General features: G+C 38.3%; 1 protein-coding gene across 2 annotated transcripts in view; it reads left to right on the forward strand.

Moving 5' to 3' along the window:
• Positions 1 to 5,855, forward strand: part of paip1 (poly(A) binding protein interacting protein 1) — a 6,884-nt gene extending 1,029 nt beyond the window's left edge. The window contains exons 2-12 of one of the 2 annotated variants that reach the window (XM_016677159.1): positions 504 to 655; positions 865 to 1,074; positions 1,184 to 1,296; positions 1,530 to 1,641; positions 1,739 to 1,864; positions 1,978 to 2,084; positions 2,385 to 2,502; positions 3,174 to 3,228; positions 3,841 to 3,919; positions 4,111 to 4,113; positions 4,778 to 5,855. In XM_016677159.1, the coding sequence (XP_016532645.1) occupies positions 504 to 655; positions 865 to 1,074; positions 1,184 to 1,296; positions 1,530 to 1,641; positions 1,739 to 1,864; positions 1,978 to 2,084; positions 2,385 to 2,502; positions 3,174 to 3,228; positions 3,841 to 3,919; positions 4,111 to 4,113; positions 4,778 to 4,865 (1,163 nt within the window). In that variant the 3' untranslated portion in view covers positions 4,866 to 5,855. The remainder of the gene's footprint in view (positions 1 to 503; positions 656 to 864; positions 1,075 to 1,183; positions 1,297 to 1,529; positions 1,642 to 1,738; positions 1,865 to 1,977; positions 2,085 to 2,384; positions 2,503 to 3,173; positions 3,229 to 3,840; positions 3,920 to 4,110; positions 4,114 to 4,777) is intronic. The other variant, XM_007563541.2, reaches the window with a different exon arrangement.
• Positions 5,856 to 8,169: the final 2,314 nt, after the last annotated feature.

Here is an 8,169-nt window from a genome sequence, read left to right on the forward strand (position 1 = left end):
TATATATTCTTTGATATATTCTTTGTCTTTTTGCAGAATTTTTCAAGGAAATAATATAGAAAGGTCACTAAAGCAGACTATATAATCACACTAAATATTCAGACCAATTAGGACTTAAAGAAGTTGGATGTGGTTATAAGATTTCTCTCTTCACATTTCAAGTGTATTTATAAATCGTGACCAAAAAAGAGTCTGACCCAATCACAGTACCAGATGTGATCACACAGATGCATGTGCCGTGTTTCAAATCAGTATGAGTACCCACTGAACTTTTTCGTATTTTAGTCGACAAATCCTGTACCTTTGTATAGTATTGAATACTGGTAGATAGAGATAAACCTGCCCTGAAAGAACACCTTCCTTCCCCTGCAACACACAGAGGTGCAGACAGTGCAGTTGTGTTCATATTGTTACAGTACCACAGTTAAGAACCCTTGTTATTTTTGTAGAGCAAGCAGCTTCCATTTTATATTTTGCTATTACATATTTGTTTCTGCTTTCAGATTCTCGGACACTTGGCAGCCCTCTACAGAGCGTGAGCCCCGGCTATGCCTCTGTCCCCAGAGGGAGTAACGATGTGGACTCTGTGGTCAGGACATCGACGCTTTCAGCTAGTGCTCCAGAGTTTGTTCCCTTTGGGATGGGCTCATATGAAGTAAGAGAAACTTTTACACCAGATTTTTGCTTTTTTTTTTTTTTCTGTATAGATACTCGGTCTTTTTTTTATTTAATTTTTTTGAACAAGTTTAAATTTTTGTTAATTTGTACTTCATGAATTTGAATTAAATATATTGTTTGAACGTGCTACCGCTTATTACTCCTGGTGTTGACATGTTTTATATTTCTTAATTGTTTTTTGTTTAGGAGCTGGGGTATTATGATGACAATGACAGCTACAGTGAAAGCTACTACAGCGACTCCTCATTGGCTGATACAGTCACAGATTTCCTTGCTCACCTAAGCTCCTCTCCTGGCTCCTTCGAGTACGACGTCGAAGAGATCACCAGTATGCTTAATTCCTGGGTCACTACAGAAGAGCTGCTGAAGGAACTGGTGGAGCTGATCTTTACGCAGGTTTGGCAACATTCAGTTTTCTTCTTCTTTACAGACTCGGCTTCTCTGTTAAGACATTGATATGCATGTATTTGGGGTAACTTACCCAGTTTTTGTCTCTTTATCTCAGTCTACTGCCATCCCAAACTTCTCCTACACCGGCGCCAGGCTTTGTAATTACCTGTCCCATCACCTCGCCCTGAGCCCACAAAGTGGAAACTTTCGTCGATTGCTTTTGCAACGGTAAATGTATTTTTGTTTCTGATGAATTTTAACATTGCCAAAACTGAACCTAGATGTCATCTTGAAATGAAATCAGGATATGTCTCTTTTTTTATATGTCTAATATTACAAAAAGATGGGGGAGATGCTTTGATTAGAAATAATTTTAGTAACACACAGCAAAAGATAAATCTTGCATAGTATGTAATTGTTTATATCATTAACATAGATATTTTTTTGTTTTTCTGCTGTAGATGTCAGACGGAGTACGAACAAAGAAACGTAGCCATACGAGGAAGTCCAGAGGCTCAGAAGAAATTTCACTCCTTTGTGTTATTTCTGGGGGAGTTGTATCTAAATTTGGAGGTAGGAACACGCTTCTTTTGCGTCGCTGTATTTACATTTCTATTTTAAATGTCATTGTCATTATAAATGTGCCTTTTTAATGATGTTTCTTGTTTAGATTAAAAGTGGAAAAGAAGCTCCGAACAGAGCAGATATTCTGCTTTCGGCTCTCAAAGACCTGCTGGAAACTCTGCTTTCACACCCTGTCGACGCAAATCTCATCTGTGCCGTCAAGCTGCTAAAGGTTTCAGAAATATCTTCGACATGTTTTTTGGAGATTTTTTTTGTTTAGTGAAGGTGTTTTTAGTGTTGCGTGTGGCGCTTCAACGGGACATAAGCATGTTTTTGGCTTTTCAGTTGACGGGTTCAATCCTGGATGACGCCTGGAAAAAGAGTGGGAAACCACACATGGAAGAACTGGTCCAAAGAATCGAGACTATTCTCCTGGACGCTACATGCAGCAGGTGTGTATATTACCTGTACCTCAAAGACTTGTATTTATATTTGAAAGTTATATAAGATAAATCTGCCAGTAAACCTGCAACTGATGGTTGAAGACCACCTAAATCTTTGAAAGAACAATTTGTTTGAGGTATTCTTTTTTTTTTTTTTTTTTTTAAGGTAATCTCAGCTCCATATTTGTTTTTAAAGAGCACATGTCTGTAACAAGCTGGGCATCAGTTAGCAGCTGGGAGAAGCTCAGCAGTGCAGGAGGACGGTGCTCTGAACGTCTTCAGTAAAACCGTTTAACTGGTTTTCCTCAGGGACGTGAGACAGATGCTCCTGAAATTAGTGGAGCTGCGATCCAGCGACTGGGGCAGAGTCTCTGCTGCTGCCACTGCCAGTAACGCCACACCAGACAACGACCCCAACTACTTCATGGTCAGTGTCGAGACTTAATGTCAATATCGGCTTTTATTGTTTGTTTGATTTGTAGACAATCTCCAGTTTTTGTAAACCCGCTAAGCTGCTGATGCTGATTGTTCACGGAATAAATGGCTTTTCTTTTCTGGTCTTCCTGTTGTGAGTGGTAATTAAATATTTATACAAAGACAAGAAGAAACAACACACTGAGAGAGAGAGAGCGATTGCTATAAAACAGAGTTTTGCGCATATTTTACTGAGTTTACCAAAAGGTTACCAGAACGGATAACTTTGCTTTACTGCGTTCAGCCTTCCTGTTTTCTGCTGAAGTCTCAGTTTTCCATTTTGGCAGAAATGAACATCCAACATGGCTTCTGTAAAAGAAAAATAAACAAATACAAAATACTGGTTGCTTTTAAACAGCCTCACACATTTTTGTTTCATCTGACTTTTTTATTAAACAGTGACACCAAAAATAGCTATTTTTCAGTCTTTCTTTAGTAATAGAAACCACAGCAAAGAGTGTTTTTTGTCAGCAACCCGATAGGTTAGGTATGAGGCGTTTACTGACTGGAAAAAAATCAGGCTTTTCAGTTTCAGACTGGGTGATTTAGCTGAAGTTCTACATCTTCATATGCCTCTTCCTCGGTTGTTCTTTTCGGTTAAGTGTTTTGTGTTTTGCTCTTCAGAATGAACCGACCTTCTACACTGAGGACGGTACACCCTTTACAGCAGCAGATCCTGGTGAGTGCATGGATCAGTTCTCAAAATATGCAAAACCTCATTATAACCAAAACACCAAAAGTAATCAAATGTTTTATGGTTTGCTAATACACACATGGTAAGCCCCATAAATGGTGTAAGGTTAAATGCTTAAGGTCAAGTTTAACTACGTCCAATAAGTCCCGATCCTCAAAGTGCTTCACAAATAGCTAAAATAAATCGAATACATGAGAGGAATGCAATAAACAATTCAATAATACGATTAAACCAGACATTTACTTGTACATATTTCTTCTTGCTTATAATATATGCTGAAAATGGATGGGAACTATGCAAAATTAAGTGTTGAAGAGTTTTGCTATAAAATTTGTATGGCAACCCTGCTGTTGATTTTGAACAACCCTGATCGCTACCAAACCCAAATGATTAGACTCACAAGTTCTCATTTGGACAATAATAATTATTATTTCTTAAGTGAATTGAGCATTTTTACTCTAGGTGTATTTATTATTTCTAATAAACAATAACTCGGACTCAGCGTGGCGCTTCTCTTCTGCTCACTTCGCTTTAGCACAGTCACACTTCTGTCTCAGTCTCTGTTGTGCCTGAAAGTCGCTCTGTCGGTTTTCACAGAATACGCTGAAAAATATCAAGAGCTCCTGGAGAGGCAAGACTACTTCCATGATGCTTATGGTGAAAACGGCAATGAAGAGTAAGTAACCTTTATTGATATAAATGCGACGCTAGTTCAGATCCTTTCAGCTAACTGGTTTGTTCAGACAGAAGTTTACAGATGCTTGTGAGGGTGAATGCTATACTCATTTTGGGATTCTGATCATGTATTTGATTCTTTCTGCATTTAAAGTAAACTTGCAATAAATAACTCCACCCTCAGGTCAGCAGAGGGTCAAAATCAGATATACAGTCTCGGATAGATGCGTACAAACTTACTTTTGTTTGGATAAATGTTCTTTAGCAGATTTCAGAGAAGCCACACTTTTGTAGAAATCAACCAGCTTGTGTCAGACCAAGATGCTGCTCTGGTGCAGGTTTCTTTAGTGTACCGGTTCTTGGGAGTCGTCTGATCAACAGTTTGCATTGACCTGGAACGATAGAACACAGCGTTCCTTTCATCAGTTCACACGTTGTTGCTTCTTTCCTGTTCAGCATGTTTCTTGGCAAATTGCAATATTTTCAGCACAGGTAACTGCACTGTTCAAACGGCGCTCTAAAGGTTTCATCCTGCCTGTTCATCTTTGGTCATGTGACTGTGAGGTAACATCACCAGACACATGAAGTCACATGACCGACTGTAAACCCGTGGGCCCCTAAGCTTGACAAATGTTTCCAAGTGACCCACAATGCAGCAGAGTCTATCCAGCCTCAGATCCAGTTTAGTCAGCAGCTGAGTGTCAAAGGGCTTTAGTCGCTGCCATTCCCCCTCCCAAAACTGAGTCTGCGACCCTGTTTTTCTTTGTTTTGCTCAAGTACTACTTACTTTTTGTAACAAAACAGTTAAAAAGGCATATTTTGGAATCGGTGTGTCTTAATTGATTTATTATTTTTGCAGGTTCGACATCGAGGACGAGATGGATCCAGAGATCGAAGAAGCGTATGAGAGTTTTTGTTTAGAGTCCGAGATGAAACGGCAGCAATGACACGACCGGGGTTGTCAGTGACATTTAACAAGAATAATACTGTACTCTTCCAAATTGCATTACAAGAATGTTGAAAAGCAAAGGATAACTAACATCAGGATACACTCACATCTTTTATTTTCCTGCGAACAAACCCTCTTTTTAACAAAGAGCTGTTTATAGTTGCACTTCTGAAATTCCCTTCAGTCTGCATTCATTAGAAAGTGGGACAATCAGTGGGATAGCTGTTCAAAATGTTGACTACTTCTTCTCTTATTTTTGTTTTGCTGTTTGGAATTTCCTCCCGGAGCTGCTTTTCTTTTCAACCAAATGCCAAGAGGGAAATAGTGTGCTGTGGACTTTTTTTAGAGTTAAGACTTGAATGAAAGATTTGTTGTTTTTTTTAAAAATATGTTCGTATTTTCTTAAATACCAATTATTGCCACGCATCATACGGTAATCCATTCTCCTTGTTTAAAAATGCACTATTGATGGGTGAGGCAGACGTTTTATTACATATCCGCATAAAGTACAAAGATGATGCAGCCTTTATCTCCACTGATGCGATATGGCGCATTGTAAAATTGCCAATATTAAATATTTCCACCTGTTTATCTGGCTGAAGTTCTTTTGAAACACGCCCAGATATTTAGGAACAGTTCTACATGTTTGCAACAGCTACAAATATGTAAAAGTTGTTTTGCATAGAACCTCATTTAAAATTTTATTTTCTTTTAAATACCTTTCTAAGTTACACCGTAGGAAAACCTGTAGGAAACGATCCAGAGTTTTCTGAATGCCGTTCATTTTAAATAGTTGATTCCCTGAATATCTGATCAAATATCTACACATCCTGCACGTTTTGGCGACGTGGCCCAAATTCTTGGTCAGCTCAAGACTGAAAGACTGTTTACCGGCAATCCACACATAACATGTAAACGAATGTTGTTTTATAGTTTGTACATATTATTTATAGTAATGTTTGCTTGCAATAAATTCTTTATAATGTGGGCTGTTGTCTTGTTCTTAATTACCTTTTCTTTAGTCATTTGAAAGGTAGATCAAAATGTCTTGAACTACAAAGTTAAGATTTATATGATGACGACCTTGGCCAAGGTCTCTTTCTGGTGAAATACAGATTTAAAAGAAAGTGTGCCAGACTTCCAGTATAAGAACTTACAGCAGTAGGATGTGTAATGTTTATTAATTCATGGCTGAATCTTAAAACATTTTTGGTTTGAGACGGTAAAAAAAAAGAAAAATTCTTAACATTTTTGAAAATGTGCATGTTTACATTTCAAGCTTTCAACAGCACCTATTTTCTTTGTTCTAGTCAAACACTGCCACCTGCTGGCAACAAAAGTTAGTGACGTCCTCTCCAAGCGATAATGTCTTTTTTTATGTTTGAGATCAAACATTATTTATCTCCATGCATGGTATTTTGCTTTCTGAGTACTCCTGCTTTCACAAACATGTCTGTTCTCTGCACATTATGCAGGGTGTAAGAGATCACTGAGTTTATTTTAATTGTTTTTTTGTTTTTTTTCCTGGCAGGAACGTGAGTTTTAAGCACAATTTGTACATTTATAACAGGGTAGCGGTTGGACCCGTTCCAAAAGGTTAACATTGGCCTTTTTTTCAATCAGTCCCAGTCAACACAAGTCCCTCTGGAGCTCTGCTGGGTTTAAGGAAAGCTGCACATTTGGGCATGTTGGAACACCTGTCTTAGTCTTTCTTAGAAGTGATTAAATTGTTGAAATCATGGTCTGTTTTTCTCCCCCAGAGGAAAAAGCTCCAGCTTTTTGGTTATCTTTGCCTTTGTCACAAAAATGTACTGCTGACATAAAGGGTAGTCTGACGATGCACATTTTAAATCAACATGCTTTATTTATTCTTCCTTACAATAAAATCTAACATCTGATCTGTCTTGTTTTCCCTCTGGCATGGAGCCAACCTGTGACAGTATGTCTGGGATTATTGTCCTGTTGGAAGAGAAAGTTCTGTCCAAGAGTCAACCAAATCCAGGAACCACCACATGGCAGGGCGGCAGGGGTAATGACCCAATCATAACCCCTGTATGTTTGTTTTGTCAAATCCAGGTGCCAGTTTAGCTTTTGGACAGGCAGTGTGCTTGAAGCTGTATATTTAATTTTCACTTTATATGGATTAAAGAAAATCCATAATAATTCCAAACTTGTCCGCCAATGCTGGTGATGCAATCAGCACTCTGAAAAATAACAAAACACTAAAAGTCCAGAATTAATGCCTTGCACCAGCACCAAATTGACATATAAACAAACGAAAATACAAAAATTAAAAACTCTCATTTATGCTTAAAATAGACGGAGCCCAATATATTCTTGGTGTTTAGAAGTTCAAAGCACAGCACAGCTCTCTTACAAGACAACATTTGTGGCTTGTTGTTGAGCTAAGAGGAATGTTATTCTCATCTTCCTCTCAGCAAAGCCGACCGCTAAAAATCTTCAAGGCCTCTTTATGCCAACATGACAGCTTTCCAAACATAAACCAATGCAGAGACAAAGGAATGCATTCTCTTTTAATAAAGAAAGGAAATTGCAAAACAGCTTATAAGCCAACATGGTTCCATACAGAAGCAGACATGCAGACTGGAAGGTTTTCACACTTATTATGTGCCATTGGGACTCTTCTATGCAAGCAGAAGAAAACAGAACCGTTTTCACCCTCAGTGATCTCTGTGTGGCAGTTAGGTCCACTTCTGCAAATGTGGGGGAATCTTTTTTGCTGCTTTCAAAACCAGTTTCTAAGCAATACCGATGGTGAGATGTTCATACGTGGTATAAAGTTTCATCAAAATATTTTTTCTTTTGAATTTTAAATCTATCTTGTCTACACTGATTTACCGTAATCAATGTAAGATACAATGGATTAAAGTTAAATGTGCACATCTGTCAGTTGTTACAGTTTTTCTGGAACCCTCACCCTCATGTCTGTCTTCAATTTTTAAGCCAACATGCAGTTGTAGTTTGTCTAAACCACAGAGCAAATAGGGCTTACTGTTGTGCTGCAGTGTTTTATATAGATGTTCTCATTCTAAAGAGAAAAACAGAACCAAAGGGGAGTAACGTGTGAAGTCATGCAAACTGCCTGCTGTGGAAGAAACCCTCCTCACACTGCTGATATAATCTGCAAAGCACAGTTGTAAACGGATGACTGGCCAAAATCAAAGCATCAGCTCAGCATTTGCAACATTTGTGTCTTCTACTTCTTTAGAAAATAAATATACTGCTCATTACTACGATGTCTGTGCAGGTGGTGAATTGTGAAACGTCATGGCTGCTGCATG

Source organism: Poecilia formosa, unplaced genomic scaffold, assembly GCF_000485575.1.
Source record: "Poecilia formosa unplaced genomic scaffold, Poecilia_formosa-5.1.2 Scaffold148, whole genome shotgun sequence".
Classification (NCBI taxonomy): domain Eukaryota; kingdom Metazoa; phylum Chordata; class Actinopteri; order Cyprinodontiformes; family Poeciliidae; genus Poecilia; species Poecilia formosa.